General features: G+C 35.2%; 1 protein-coding gene across 10 annotated transcripts in view; it reads left to right on the forward strand.

The window, feature by feature from the left end:
- The window catches only part of TRAF3 (TNF receptor associated factor 3), a 101,192-nt gene that overhangs the window by 58,210 nt on the left and 26,304 nt on the right, over window positions 1-16,678 (forward strand). For 7 of the 10 annotated variants that reach the window (XM_065593645.1, XM_042858181.2, XM_024105128.3 and 4 more), the window contains 5 exons: window positions 682-786; window positions 1,631-1,798; window positions 6,692-6,772; window positions 10,161-10,235; window positions 12,115-12,207. In XM_065593645.1, the coding sequence (XP_065449717.1) occupies window positions 682-786; window positions 1,631-1,798; window positions 6,692-6,772; window positions 10,161-10,235; window positions 12,115-12,207 (522 nt within the window). The remainder of the gene's footprint in view (window positions 1-681; window positions 787-1,630; window positions 1,799-6,691; window positions 6,773-10,160; window positions 10,236-12,114; window positions 12,208-16,678) is intronic. The other 3 variants (XM_065593649.1, XM_065593648.1, XM_065593650.1) reach the window with 2 other exon arrangements.

A 16,678-nucleotide genomic window follows, 5' to 3' on the forward strand; every position in this document is an offset into this window, starting at 1 on the left:
AGGAACATATAAATATCTAAATAGATAAGTACCTGTCTGATTATTGCTGTTCTCTCTCTTCAGTTTTCTACAACTCAGTTCAATCCTTTGTGGTCTTTCTAACTGGGAACTATTTACTCGCTGTCTTGGTATATCTATTTTTATTGCTGGGCATGCTGTGCTCTGATGTATGCTTTGTTACTACATATAGGATGCTCTTTTTTATTCTGTGTTAATCACTCTGTTCTTTCCTCATTTGCGAAACTTTGTTTTACCCCTAGTCTTTCCCCCAGCCACGAGTGACTTCTGTAGGTGAGAGAAACAAGCTTTCGAGCTTACACAGAGCTCTTGTCTCTCTCACCAACAGAAATTGGTCCAATGTGAGAAACAATCAGAAAAATATTTAAAATTCAAAAAGTGGAAGTGTGGGAAGGCTTTCAGTCCTCTTCATATGCCAGACAGAATAATAATAAAAAAAGAGGCAGGCCCTATTTGTTTTTTCTTTGTTAGGCTGCCTCTCAGTCTGTGAATTGTGTGGATTTTTTTTTCTGGTTTCCAGTGTCAGTCAGCTCCCTGCACTCAAAGCCTGAATGAACTAATATTGCTATTTTGGGATTGTTTTAAAAAGTATTTTTACTTTATTTGAAGTTATGTTCTTCAACTATTTTTAAATCTCTAAAACAAAGTGACTCCAAATTTCAGGTATTTAAGGATAACTGCTGTAGGAGAGAGCTTCTTGCCCTTCAGATATATTGCAGAAATGAAAACAAAGGCTGCAATGAACTACTAACATTGGCACAATTACTGGTAAGTACTGTGATGCCATCACAAGCTTTCTTTCAAATTAAAGAATGGGAAAATCTACAGAATTCAATTTTAATCCACCTACTTCCTGATTAATCAGTGATGTGAGCTAATCTGACTGTTTATAGAAGTGATCATAAATAGTTTTTTTGAAACTCTAATTGATTGACTTTTAATTGATCCATAAAGAATCTTAGTCATAGCCAAAATTTTCGGTTTGGGGTGCCTAAAAATCCTTCAGTAGGAGTCCTGTGTTCTTAGTATCTATGAAAATCAGGCTACTTATTTAGGTGCCTAAACTTTAGACTCTCCATTTGGAAAAGTTTTTGGCTATAAAGTTTAGACTTTAAGAACAAATCTTAGATGCTCATTTGGAAAACCTGTAACATGCAGTTGCTTTGCAGATCGGGAAGGCTGATATGTAAGTGGTTTTTCACTGCGCTATTTTTTTTGCTATTTCACATACTTTCTTTTTTAGTTTGAATTCCTTTTTGATATTTCATTGTTACCAGTTTTGGGCCTCTAATATGAAGGTTTTTCCACTTACACTTGAAATTGTGACGCTTCTGGTACTTCTGAATATCTAAGATAATCTGAAATTTTGGCTCTTCAAGACATAATATAGCAGTCGTCTGAGAGTCAGATTCTAACTTCAGAAGTATGTATCTCAGTAAATCCATTACTGTGTAGTCATGCACAACAGCCTTAGCAGATGTTCTGAGGTACAACATGGTGCACATCTAAGATTAGACTCTGGTCCTGAGTTTATTTTGGGAGAGTTATCTTTCATGGGTATGATAAGAAGAAACATGTAAAATGTCATTAACTTGATTGTTTTATCTTACAGATGCATTTGAGAAATGACTGTCAGTTCGAAGAACTTTCATGCCACCGTGCTGATTGCAGAGAGAAAATATTGCGGAAGGACTTGCCAGACCATGTAGAAAAGACCTGTAAATATCGGGAAACTACATGTAAATACTGTAAAAGCCAAGTCCCAATGATTACATTACAGGTGCAGTGTTTTCTTCCATCACTAAAATCAGATCTTACATGTAATGTAGAATGACCAATTTTCACATGCTTCTTTTTCAGCAACCATCCGAGGTATTGGGCTTTCAGTCTTAAATAAGGCAAAATTTGCTTCAGCACTTTTGAATTCAAAAGTAAAATATTCTAACTGTCAAGATATACTTGCTGTCGAGGAAGTTGTTACAACCCAAGTATAAATTAAATTGAACAGGAAACATTTGAATGCCAGAAATAGAAAGAACCAAGTTTTTTGTTGTTGTTTTGTTGTTTTTTAAAGTACATTTTTCACATGATGCAGGAAACAACTGCAATACTGAAGTAATTTTTTGGCATACATTTTTCTATTCCATCCTATTTAAATTGGTATATTGTGCAAATCTACCATCCTAACAATATACCATCAAGCAGGAGTATGTGTTTCAAAGGAATAGCACATTATCATTTTTCCTTTGTTTGGGTGCTGTCTCATCCAAAACAGCTTTACGTCACCTTTGCAGTTGTGGCAGGGAATTAGATACTCTTGTATAAACTGGCAAGGAAGAAAATGAACATGACATCAAATTCAATAATACTTACTGTCTCTGCATATCATGTACCATATGCGATCATATTTAGAAAGCATTATTATTATTTTTGGTCCAAGAGTAGGGTGTCTGGTAAGCAGTGTGTTATAAGTGGGACAGAACTATAGGCTAGAGATTGGGGCTACCATTCTGGTCATGCGTGGCAGAATTTGTGGAGGTTCTGTGGCTTGGCTTTGTATGTTATCACACACTGCATCTTATGATATTGAGCCCACTCTGATATATATTCACTGTATTTATTTTTTATATATTTGTGCAATGTTTCCATGTCTACAACTCCCTGGACCTCTTAGAGAATGGCTAGAACTTTCCACTTTCTAGTAATTGTTTTTAGCTATTACTGTTAGATGGGGACAAAGCTCACAAGGGTGTATTTTTGAAAATACAAAGCAAATATATGTGGGTTAACAGGAGGCATTGGTGATTTATTTAATATGATTTGTATAGAGGCATATTAGCCTCTAACCCTGTAGGCATTACTATACAGAGGCAAATATATAAATAAAATATGGGAGAAAGGCAGATGTCATATACAGTCTACACGATAGAGAGATTCTGATGCCTTTCTCCCATGTTAGTCCAGATTTAGTAAGTGATATGAACCAGTGGATGACTTTCTAAAATACTCCTTTTATTCAGATATGCTGATTCGATTTCAGAGTAGCAGCCGTGTTAGTCTGTATCCTCAAAAAGAACAGGAGTACTTGTGGCACCTTAGAGACTAACAAATTTATTTGAACATAAGCTTTTGTGGGCTACAGCCCACTTCATCGGATGCATAGAATGGAACACACACAAAGAAGATATCTCAATTGATTGGCCTCTTACAGTTGGGATGGCTACTTCCACCTTTTCATGTTCTCTATATGTATAAATATCTTCTTTCCGTGTGTTCCAGTCTATGCATCCGATGAAGTGGGCTATAGCCCACGAAAGCTTATGCTCAAATAAATTTGTTAGTTTCTTAGGTGCCACAAGTACTCCTGTTCTTTTTACTGATTCGATTGTTTTTTTTAAAAAGTTAACAAAGATAAGATAACTTAAGTACATCATTGTAACTAGGGAGAGAGAGGTTACAACAGTGCTACAGTTTTGGTTATACTTATTTTTATATAGCTGATCATTCCTTCTGTTCACTCAGCTCTCAAAACTGTCTGTTAAAGGAAAACTTGAAAGTCTGCTATCTGTAGGTTGGAGTTGTTGGGGATATAGTCAAATTGAGATGTCTAAAGCCGTTCTGCACTTAATTTTTAGGGGTTAAATATTCTGTCTGTAGAGTAAATCTTTAGTGATTCTTTAAATATGTTCATATAGAATGCAGCCTGGGTTCCTGAATATCTTTTTTTTTTTTTATTCAGGGAGCAGAAAAATTAAAAGGTCTAGTCTTATGACAGTGAGATTTGAATAACAGAAGCAGAAGTTTCTCAGCTTCTCTTGCTGCATTTCCTGAAACAACTTAGTTATGCATTTTTGTCTATAATTATGTTATTAGACTTCAATCTTTCAAGAGTTGTATTTTTATATTTTAATTCCTATCTTTAACAAGACCAGCAGTTATTTTTGATTTACATATACTGTTTTCTGTAATTCTGGGGGCGAGGAAAAAAAATTGAGCAAGTATTTTCCCCAAAACTTGATAAAATGAGAGCATTCTAAAAAGTGTAACTTCATCAGAGACCATAGTATTTTTTCAGGGTCCACAAAGGGAATGCACTTCATACTAAATTGAGTTGTATACTGAGATGTCTAATTTTACATGTAGTAAAAATCTGAGGTGTTAGCCAGTCCTTTTCGTATTTTGCTTCTTTATAAATTTCTTAACAAGAGCAAGTTGGTAAGTACAGTCCTTCCTATACCTGTACCAGCTGCTACTGACCTGGACATTGGGGTATCCCCAAGAAGTGTCTTGTCCCCATGAGAGCCTATGGTCACTAAGGATTAGTTTCCAATTTGTCTGATTACAGATGGTAGGAGCAGGCTAATTGCACAGATAGGAAAAACCTTCCCTTGCTTTTCATCCAACATTTTATTTTAACAATCTATAGATCTCAAATTAAAGTTTTAAGAGCTTATCCTGCAGAATTGAAAGGATCTGTAAGGTTAAAGAAAAATGACAAGAGTGTTCGGATGTAGCAAGTGGTGTTATAGATGGCAAGCAAATGCTCTGTGACTAGTGGAGGGGAATGCAAAAACATCTCAGTTCTGTTGAAAATTGTGATTAAAATGAAGCACTGAAGCATAAAAAGGGGGAGAGCAGAAACCTTTGTAGAATTAAACCAATGCCTGCTTGTTGTAGGAGTTCAGCAAATCAAAAGTGTTAGGTGTTCTTATATTCAAAATATTAATGAAACTAATAGTTTGCTATGTAGGACCAGCTTCCAGTCGTGGTGGTTTTGGTGTTTCAGGAGCGCAACAATAGCCACAGCGTTAAAATCCTGGAGGAGCAGAGATCAGCCACTGATCAAGCAGTAAATATCTTTGTGCCGACATTGTTTTAAAAGCCTGGAAGAATGTAGTCTGTGAGATTATACAAATGCTGATAAATTTGGGTTTATTTTGGAACATTACCTGACTATACTTGAGTACCAAGACTTAGTCGGGTTGTAACCAGACCACTCAGTTAGATGAAAGAGAGATTTGCTTTGTGCAATCCATCTGCTCACCCTGAGCTTAAGTTCATCTCTGTTGGCCTGTGCAGACCATCAGGTTTATAAGCACATTAATGAGTCAGGCAGGCATTTCAGGGACTTGAACAGAAAATGAAAAGCAGTACAAACATTTTTTCGAGACTGTACAAAGAAAAAACCAAAGGTATGCAAATGGAAACAAAAATAATTTTTCTTGTTTCATGTACGGTTCTCGTCTTCATAGAATCTGCCTGCCCTGCAGCGTAGGAAATCCCCTTTGCGGCTGACAGACTATTTAGATAGTCATATGGACTTGTGCTTTTTTAAATTTTAATTGCAAGTATTTGTCTAGTCTATACTGCAATGCTTTATCTCCCTAGGTGAATTCATTTCTAAACACAATTTTATTTTATTTTATTTGAAGCAAACAAAAAGCTTTTGGTACAGTACAACATGTTCTACAGTCCACTGTGTCTTTCTGGCAGACAAAATTGCTTCTTCTTCAAAGCAAAAATAGAAGTGAAAATTGTATTTTATTATTAAAGCATCAAAGTATTCTACAGAAAAAGAGAATTTTTAAAATTGCTATAAAATGGGTTTGCGTGCTGCCTTTGCTATTCTGAAAACCTTGTTATCCTAGCCTAATGTAAGTCAAGATTATGTGCAACCTGCATCTCACATCATATGGAAGAGTTGAGAGCAGCCTCCCTGGAGAGTGGGTGCCCAGGGGCGAAGAATGAGTTCTGCTGATCAAAATAGAAGTAGTAGTATTCTATTCCTGGAATAGGGACCAAAATCAAATGTGTGTTGAAGACATTGGAAAGACTCCCATTAATTTCAGGGAGCATGGATTTGGGCCATGAACCAATAGCGGATTACTCACCACCTGAAGCAAGGTGGGAACCTGAGAGAATTGTCAGTGATTTACATGGTGCCCTCTACTGTGGGCTAAGAGTAAACTTTCAGTCTATCCCTTAGTCTTCTAGACCTGTCTGACATAGTGAGAAATGGATGTAAAGTAGGAGATGAACACACACAATGCACTGTGGTTTGATCAAAAGAAGCTTTAAATAAGCTTCAGTATTTTGATGTATAGTGCAAGAATTCTGTATCAAATGGTAAAGAGACTCAAAATTAAAGGATGGTCAAAAGAGTGAATACGAGTAGATGGATTTACAGGGTTCTCTGCCATTCAGAAGCATAAATATCTGAAGAGCTTTCCAATGCACTGTATGGTGGTATTGGAAGGAATATCATCTTGGCAATTATTCTCTCTTCCAATAATGCGCACTCACCTACATGGTTCATGGGTAGAGAACTTAGATTTTATTGAGGTTTCATTGATAAAGGATGATGGAAACTGCTCTTCTTTCCATAGGAAAATATGATAAATCCCTTATTTTTCTGAATCAAAAACCGTTGAGAAATACATATCAACTGAAAGTGTAACATCTGTGTTTGTTCCTTCCAAACATTGTACAAATACAAATGTTGCAATGTTAACTGTACTGCACACTGTATAGCACCATGTAAATATATATATTTAATTATAGCATGGTAAGTTACTTCTTTTTTCAGGCAAGTCCTGTTTTATAAAATGGTTTGTAATTTTAAATATAGATAAAGTATAAATTGTAATTTGCTTTTTTTTCTTTTTTCTTTTAGAAACATGAAGATACAGACTGCCCCTCTGTCGCGGTTTCATGTCCTCATAAATGCAGTGTTACATCACTCTTGAGGAGTGAGGTAAGAAGTCATGCCCAGAGTTGTGCTGAAATATTAAATAAATCCCTATTCAACAGCGTTCAGCTTAGAACTTTTATTAGTAAGATCTCGCAAGAATTTTGCCAGAAGCCATTTCCTTATTACCATGTGAGATCTAAAGAAAAGGCTTATCTACCACTACAGTTAAGTGTGATAATTTTTTAATAATTTTTTTAGTGATTTCTTAGGAAATTATCTTTCAGAAATTACTTTCTTAATTTTCTGTATTTATTACACATGGCGTGTCAAAAAAGATTAGCTTTTATCTTTCCTGCTTTCTCTCTCAATGAAAACTGAGTTAGAAGCACTTATCGAGGCCAGTAGAGCAGAACCTTTGGATAGTGTTAGGCAGCGTGTATTCTTCAAGTCTCAATATTCAAATAGAATGAGAAATCTAAAATATAGTAGCATATACTGACATTAGAGCTGTCTCATATGGCATACAAGCCAGAGGTACATCCTGACCTTAAATGCTGTTTTGATTTTTGTCTCCTCATCTCAGAAAAGATTATAGCAGATACTGAACAGCTGTTGTGTGGAGTTGGTCCATGCGAGAGATTAAAAATATTGTTAGGACTGTTAAATTTGCAAAGAAGGAGAATGAAGGGCCTGACACTTGGATATCATGCTGGTATAGATGCTTTAGAAATATTTCAGTTAAACCGATTTAGCTGATGCTTAATCAGCTAAATGCTTACTCAATACAAGGATAAGAGGGCACTTTTGATGAAATTAATAGGCACCAAGTTTAAATCGTTTAAAAGGAAACACTGTGAAACTCACTGCCGCAGGATAAATGTTAAGTAAATAGTTTAATCTTATTCAAGAAAGGATTTAATATTTAGTGTCTGTATTTCACACGATTGGGATAAAACTTATCCATAACTGAGATAAAGAAGAAATTTCCTGTTGATGTTTGCTAGTTGCATCATGGGAGGTTGGAACCTTCCCATGAAGCCTCCAGTACTGGTCACGGTTAGAGAATGGATACTGGTATAGATGGACCTTTGGTCTGTTCCAGTATGGCATTTCTTGTGATCAGGTGCAACAAGCTACTAAAGCTTCTAACATATGTAGAAAATTCAGTTAATATTTTGAGCCGATAAATTTCATTTGTATCTTGTGGTGTCTGAATGTATTCCTTTATTTGATCCGTTAGTAGTATCTGTAAAGGCCGATGTGCATATTTTTCTAAAAATAAATCCTTTTGTATGATCTAGAATGGGGAGCACGTATTTGTCTCCAGCACTCCTTAAAATATTCATTTTTTTAAACTCATTTTTTGAGGTATCCTTTTTCACTGATACTCCATTAGATTTTTTTGGGTTATGTTTTCCTGATATAGGAATACATCATTTTAGTGTTACAATAAGTGAATAATCATATTTAGTGCCCAAAGTGTGCTAGGCACTTTCTAACTGTATCTGTCCCAAGGAATGTGCAATCTAAAATGTATAGTAGGCCTTGTGCATACTTGTGCATAAACATTATGCTCTTGAGAAGATGATCTAGGCATCTGTCTAATAACATAAGTGGAGGGCCACCTTTGGGGCTCATTTCTGCCAGTATATATTTACCAACTGAGATCCTGATTCAGGAAAGCACTCCTTTTCATAATAACACTTATACATGTTCTTAAATCCTACTGAAGTCAATAAGAAATGCTTAAATGCTGTCCTGAGTAGTGAGGGACTTAAGAATGAAGTGCTTAGTCCTTACTGCTGTGAATTGTCCCATTAAAAACAATAGGTCAACTCATATCAATAAGCACGAGGCTTGATGATAAGGGTTGGCAGTATTGGATTCTAAAAATTGTTGGTAGGGTTGGACTTTAACCAGCTGCCATCTTATCCCTGCAGCATTTTGTTGATTGTTATTTCATTTTTTTCTGATGTTAAGAAAATGAATCTGAAGCCCAGTTGGGTAACTAAGGACAGCCATTCGAAGGTGATATAGGCAAATGGCTGCCTAACAGTTTGGGAAAATTGTGTTGTGCCATTCTCAATAGTGTACAAATAGTGTACAAAAAGTGAACATGATATTTTATTATAGAAATACAGCAACTCTTAATACGTGTAAATGGTTACTGGTTGGCACAATCCTTAGTTTTGAGGAAGTTGAAGAATCAGTGCCCCCATTTAAATCTCGTATAGCACATGTACTTTTTCTTATTTGATTTTAATTTTTTTTTCTGAAATGTTTCTTTTGAATTTTCATTGTGAATTTCTACAGTAAGTGTTTAAAACAAAGTAGATGTTGCATATGCCAGAGAGGGATGAGTTAAACATTTCAAAATTAGATTGGAAAAACCTTGTTTCTTTAGCACCACAGTTTCATAAGCAGGCAGGATCCGTTCAGGCCTTTTTCTGGAGGTGGATGAATTGAGTACCAGAGGGCTTACTGTGTGTGGGTCTTTTTAAATATCTTGAACTCAGTGGAGGTATAAGAGTTTACACCAGGTGAGGATCTGGCCCCTAGGTCCTCTCTGCTCTGTATGGAAATAAAGGTCTTAAGGCACTTGTCAGAAGAGGTGAGGTTTGTCATGGTGTCCTTTACAAAATGGCCCTTCATTCCAGCTCTTAGGCAGTTTGCATCTGTCTGCTGCCGTGTCCCCTAAAAATGGCTGCATTTCATTATGGCTCTTCGTATATACTTCTGTGATTTTATTTTAAAGGACAAATTATTTTCTATGTTTATCATCATTCAGAATATTGGATCTGTGCAAAATACAGGTCTTTTCCTACTTTAGAACATTGAATCCTGTGTACTGCATTATAAATGTGACTCAGCTACACCCTGATATAAAGTATTTGTCTGTTTCATGCAGTATTTGTTTACAGTCTTCATTGTTTAGTTTTGTTTTATTTTAAATTCTGATATTGAGAATTGCATGTCACGTTTTGACAATCTGTTCATAATGAAACTAGAGTTAGAAAAGTCGTATGTTACTACAGTGAAACTGGTCTTGAGTGACTACCCAACAGCAGCAAAAATCATTTGTCAAGTAAAGATTGACCTTTAATTAAAAATCAAATAAAAATGTATGGAAAGCCTTGGGTTTCTTTAAAGTGTTTTTTGTTTTTGTTTTTGTTTTGTTTTTAAATGGGATTGCCTATAGGAATGGTCTTCAGTGGAGGTTTCACTGTATATTAAATGTGTCTCTCTGTATATTGTATTGGCATGTACGTGTGGTTACATGTGTATATACAGTTTATGCACTCTGAGTCAGAGTGGAGATAATATACACACATGTACTGTATGTTTTACAAATGGCACACAATACAAATCTGATAATCTGTGCCCTTTATATGTTCTGAGCATTATCATGCAAACGTTTTCTGCCAAAACTCACATTTTTTTCCTATTGCAGTTGAATGCACATTTGTCAGAATGTATTAATGCCCCAAGTACCTGTAGTTTTAAGCGTTATGGCTGCACTTTTCAGGTCAGTATATAACAATTATACTTCCCAATTGATGAAAGTCTGCAATAAGAAAACTTAACATTTTGACATGAAAGTTCTGGACGTCTCTACTCTTGGTTAAGAAACATTCATCCAGTTGCATGAGTGATTAAGACTATGCAGCAGGTGTTCATTTTTGCATATATTTTTATATATGTAAAATTATAAAAAGCACATACACATACTGGCGATATCTTTGGATTTCAGTTAGCCAGTTACAGATGTCTGAGATCAGAAGACATAATTACATGAAGAACTTTAACTTTTCTCTTCTTTGAAATAAGAGAAAAATAGTCATTTTTTTTGTTCTCCACAAGCTGTCTAGTAATTTCAGCTGTTCTATGGAAGTATTTAACTTTTTCCCCAAATTAAATTTGTTTAATTTCTTCTGTTTGTGTGTGTGACTATATACACTATGATTAAAAATAGGTGGGCCCACTTAGAATGTTTATTTTATGTACATTCATATATACATATGTATATATGTGTGTGTGCATATAGGTGCATAGTCAAACCACAGCATAGAATTAATAAAAATTACAGTTTAAATCCTAGACGTCACCACAAAGTAAGAAAAAACTTGAGTATAGTTTCAACACTGTTATTTCCATATTTGCAATATCTTACTTTTCATACCATGCATCTGAGAGTGTCAGCGAATTCTGACAGTTTTACACTAAAAATTCAAAAGCTGTTGACCGGAAAAACGGAATTTATCAAATTAAATGTCATAATTTTGAAGCTCACGGTGACCCACGAAACTAGATCTTTGTGTACGTGTGCAACACTCCTATAAACCTTCTTTCCCATTGATATCTTAAGACCTGTTTTAAGTCCCATTGAAGTCAATGAGAGTCTTTTCCCATTAATATCAAAGGACTTTCGATCAGGCCCTTAATATTCTGCCAGTGTAAAAAAGAAAGCATTCAACAATTTAAACACACAGTTGCTCTCTCAACTGTAGAAATAATTAATGATGTAGCACTGCCCACTGTTATGTCTTATGTATCACTGTTCATTCTTTTTATGTATGTATATGTGTGTATATATGTACATATATCCACATATATATTTTTGAATATTTTATATAGAGTATATACATTGAAGATCATTGAAACTTTTCCAGTTGCTTGCAACATATCTAGCATCTAAACAGATATAAACTGCATTGCAAAACATTTGCAGAAGTATAGTGTGAAGTAGAAGGTAACATGATCTGCATCTTATGTACTCTGTATATTATCTATGTGTGTTTTGTAAACTTACAGTGGTTATTTGTACCGACATTTGCAGATTGTGAAGGGGCAGGAAATCTGAACATCATAAAGCAACAATGGATGTGTCTTGCTAACTTTGTATAATGGCAAATTAGCCACTGTAAACTATTTTAGTCGGCAGATTCTACAAAATTGGCAGTTTCCAGTGATGATAAATTTACCTTAACTGTTTTTCTTTCCTATTCACATCAATGGAAACTTTACAGTAACTTATAAAATGGTTAAACCTATTATTTGTGGAATCAGATGTTTGAGTTATATGACTTGCTTTGTGATTTCTTTAGTATAAAAATTATGGAGATGGTTCTAAAACCATTCATTTTGTAAATCTTTTCTCCATTTTTGTTTCCTCTGATAAATAAGTGCATTGGAGATATACAGCAATTGGATAAAACACTTGATTTTAAATGTATTTCTCACTTTTTCATAAGTTCCCAAGTAGATTTCCCCTCTGTTTATATTTTTGTAAAGTACATCTGTGTACCAAAATATATGTAGGGCTGGTTTTATATTCTTGTGTTATATTATTGGTTTTTTTAAAAAAGTGAAATTGGCTAAAATGTATAAATTCTTTGTTGTCACAGGGAACAAATCAGCAAATTAAAGCACATGAAGCCAGCTCAGCAGTGCAGCATGTAAATTTATTGAAAGAATGGAGTAATTCTCTAGAAAATAAGGTATATCTTCTACTCACTTTAATTTTCATTAATTTTTTTAAAATTCTATAAAAATAGAGGAAAACACTTTTGTTCAGAAGCTGTTTGGAAATACAGCTAAAGCACTAGTAGGCTCAAAAAGCTGTAAAATGAGTCAGTGTAACATCACTTTTCTTAAAATAAAATAAGAATGGCTTCACGAGTAAATATGTAATTTTTATTCACGTGTTGCTATGAATTTAGTATTTTAATATTTAAGTTATCAAACCAGCTGACATTAAATTTCTCCTTCAATTTCCTTTTCTTATGAAAGAGACCATTAGGAAAAGTACTGCAATGTTAGGAGCTGCATCTACCTGTATATTTTTCTGGAGATCAGATCCTAGAAAACTCCACATACTGAACCGGCTTCATTTTTATTTTAAATTTATCAAGAGCTCTCCAAGCTTCTTGGCCTGAAGAGACTTTTATTAATTGACATGCTGTTACTCTCAGGCAGGCTGGTTTCTGTTCTGATGCTGGATCTAACTAAGTTCATGTTGTGCAATGCTCCCTTGGAACTCTTGTCTTTAAAGAGTTTTTGGGACTTGGCGGAATTTATTGGGAGACCAGATGCTGCAGATCACCTCCCTAACAGCTTCAACTCCTTTGAATAATGATTTAATTTAGGTTTTGTTTAGAACGCAGGCCTTTCGTAGGCTTTGAATTTAAAATGTGTCAGTGCTGCATCCAATCAATAGTGAAATGAGTCAACATATTTTAAACAGGTCTTAAGAGGTTCAGTGTTTTAAATAAAAACATTATTTTGATAGTTTAACCAAATACTGAATTATTTTTAATCCAATGTTTCTGAACAAATTCTCCTAAATCTAAAAGTAAAAAAGTTCGGAGCCTCTTTACCCTGTCTTGGAGTGGGAGGGGATCAAGTGAAGGCATATATTAAAGTAAGAGAAAGGTAAAGCAATCCAGATGAGAGCCCACTGGCAAATGGAGATGTAAGCCTATAACTTCAGTTATGCTGTTGTGCTAGCATTTTTCTTCAGAGCCTAACAAGAAAACAATTTCTTTTGCGCAGGAGGATTCTAGGATTCAGATGTATTTCTTTGTGTAAATTTTAGTTTCACTGCAGAGGAGAACAACATCTCAGTTTACCATCACCTTCAAATCTAAGAAGAAATTCCCATAATTTAGTGGTGTAGTTTAGGTGTAGTAAATGTTTCAGTTTTTTAACAAATACAGGTTCATATTCTTATTTCCTTTTTTGCTAATTTGAGTCAAGCTATAAAATTTATTTTACATAATTAAAGAAAGCCTCTTCCCTGTGATTTACAGTATATTTTTCTTATTTTCCATACTGCACTTTAAAAGAATTGTAATTGCACTGATATGTGCTGTACCATTTAAAAACTCTTGAGCAATTCTATATCTTTTTTTCTTTTTTTAGTAGTAAGAAAATAAACGCCTCAGTGCAGTTTTTTTTCAGTCTTAATTGCTTATCACTGTTGTCTTTTTGCACTTCCTGCTTTGTAAACTTCTTCCTATACATAATAAATGAGTTGAATCACTGGAAATCCCAGGACAGTGCCAAGTTACCAGAATAGCTAACCACACATCACATGTCAGTGATTTTATTGTCAAGAGGTGTAATAAAATGGATTGTGACTTAGTGTCCTCTCCTTCCAGTTAAGGTAACTTTTGGCACTGAATGCGTTAGGGCAGAGAGAGAACTTCTGCTGAAGAATATAGGTGAAATCCTGGCCTCACTGAAGCCAATGGAAGTTTCGTTCACTGAGTTCAGTGAGGCCAGAATTTCATCCTATGTACTTAACTGGATTTGAATGGAAGGAAATAAAAGAAGTTAACTGCTCCCATTCAGGATGATTCTTTGATGACACAGAACACCTAAATGGTGTACCAACTGAAAGCCTTCAGGCTTGCTGTATATTGTCCCTTCCAAAGCATGTGCTAAATGATAACCTCAGTAAGTGAATATTGCTGTTGACAAAAAGCAGAGAGATGAAACAAATTTAAATCAAATAAAAAGTTTGGGTAGTGGGGAATCTGAATTTCATGACCTGAGTCTTTCTTTGTAGTGGGGACAAACTAGAAGCCTGAATCCAAATACCCTGGAATTTTGGGATGCTGGGAATCGTGACTCAATCCAAATTTTGTAGCTTCTCTAATAAATCCTGCTATGTATGTTTAAATACAAAAGCCATATCATGTGATCTAAATGTGGAGATAACTATTTAATCCAATCTTGTAGGGGATGAGAAATGTTTTCATTTCTTATTTGGGAGTGTGAATTGGTTTCCCATAATAGAATTCTGAAATAGTAAAATAATACCTTAATTGATTAAATGCTTTTGGAAGACAGCAAAATAGCATCCACTGTAACATTGAAATATGACTAGTAAGTGAAGAAATTCATGATTCTTGATTTCAGGTACAGTACATAAAATACTGATAATAGTTTTGTTTCTTTGTGCTCCTTTATTTTAAAATTGATGTACTCAAATTCAAAAGGCACAAGCCAAATGAAATTTAAATCCTGTATATTTATTTATCTCTATTCATGCATGAGTTACTTTCAGATTACATTTGGTATAATGAGAGGTTTGTCTGTCTAAGGACCGCAGGATATGGCCCTGTAAACTGCATGGAAAATCTCAATACAAGACCGGCCATATACTGTACCTTACGTAAAAATGGAAATATAATACCAGCAGCACAAGTGCAACTGGCTTGTGATCTGGGGGTATGGAGAGGAAATAATGAAAGAAAGAGAATGGAAATGTCACTGATAAGTAAAGAACTCTGATTCATTATGGAAAAGTTGGATGCACAAATTAGAGTAGCTACCCAGGTGGTCTGATTTATATGGTAGGCAAACTTTCACATGGTTAAACTGTTCTTGAAAAATATCCCCAATACACTAGGCTTGCTTTCCTTCCATGACTGGCAGTTCTCTCTCTCTTTAATGCAAGGGGAAAAAATCAGCTTCATGCCTTTTTTCTACGAGGCCCTCTTGTATCCTTATAGAAATGAGGTACAGGATCTTGTTCCAACATCCATAACTTTTAGGTGGGATCTTGTCCCCTTAAGATTTCAGCACTGTTAATTTGTATGGGTCTTCAGCGACTTTTGTGGGAATGGAAATCATTTTTTCTTATCTTGCCTTGAAAAGATCTAGTTCTTGACTCTTGGCCTGGCGGTCAAGTGACAACAGCAGAAAATACTGAAACAAGGTTTTAAAACAGCAGAAGTGGTGGTGCACCAAGAGTTGTGCCCACCTTATGATATAAGTCAAGGGTGTCTGAACCTGAGAAGCACTAGAGGTTGTCTTGGGGTTGTTTAGTTTTATTGTTTGAATGTGGTGTAAAATAATTAGTCTGAAAGAGAAACTTTCACATTTGTTTAATTGGATCAAAAATGGTGTTTCGTATCGTCCGTCTATCAGAAGCAATGCTGAGATGTAATGAGTCAAACATTGTCTAGATGTCAGATACTTTTAGTTTTCTTGTTGAATAACCTACAGATAATATATGCAGTGTAATTGTAACCATGTTGGTCGCAGGATATTACCTCACCTACCTTGTGTCTCTCCTATAGATCATGCACACTTCTTGCAAGAAGGAAATTGTGTAAAAGTGTAGCACATGCAAGCAACAAAACTAGTGATGAATAGATTGCTGACACTCTTTTATATACGCCCCTTGCAGTGCCTGTTAGATGTTCCCCATAGCATTCCAACAACATGGCTGATGGTTTAAAATGAAAACCAGTCACAAACAAATAAGATTTATGAAAAGGTGTTCCCAGACAGAAAAAGAATATCATCACTAACACTCCGTGCATCCTCTTGGTCTCTTTGGGTGCTAGTAGGCGCTTTTGGATTTGCTCTGGACTGCACAGATTCCATCTACAGTAATATTAGTTGAGCTGCTTTGACCACTTTCTTTAGTAGTACACAGCCATCCATTCCCAGACAATTACCATACTTGGTGAGCTCAATTCAATGACTTAGATTGAGGGAGTAGTATTTACTAAATCTTTCTCCTTCCTACATAGGCGTTTTCAGTGCTACTTTTCTTTGGCATTTCTTTTTAAGCAATATTAGCATCACCAACCCCAATCTGGAACTAAATAGGCTACTTCCTCTGAATAGCTAACCACCTCCATATCAGGGAATGAGTCGAAAGCCTGGACACTGACCTATTAAATAGTGACCCAAATAAACAGTTGTGTTTATAAGTAAGATTTATTGCTGCTTTTGCATATCACTTTTTCTCATTTATTAGGTCAGGTTGTATCAGTACAACACTGTGGGAGTGGGGGGGAAATTATTAGAAACTTCAGATTTTTCTGGTAGTCTTCTAGACATGGAGAGAGATTTTGCTAGGATCTCTCTTCTGAGCTTAAGGGGAAAACTCTAGGACAGTTTTAAAAAATGAAGTTGCAGGTATTTTTTCACAAGTTTTGGCAGGAGTAA

This window comes from Chrysemys picta, chromosome 4 (assembly GCF_011386835.1).
Source record: "Chrysemys picta bellii isolate R12L10 chromosome 4, ASM1138683v2, whole genome shotgun sequence".
In the NCBI taxonomy this organism is placed as follows: domain Eukaryota; kingdom Metazoa; phylum Chordata; order Testudines; family Emydidae; genus Chrysemys; species Chrysemys picta.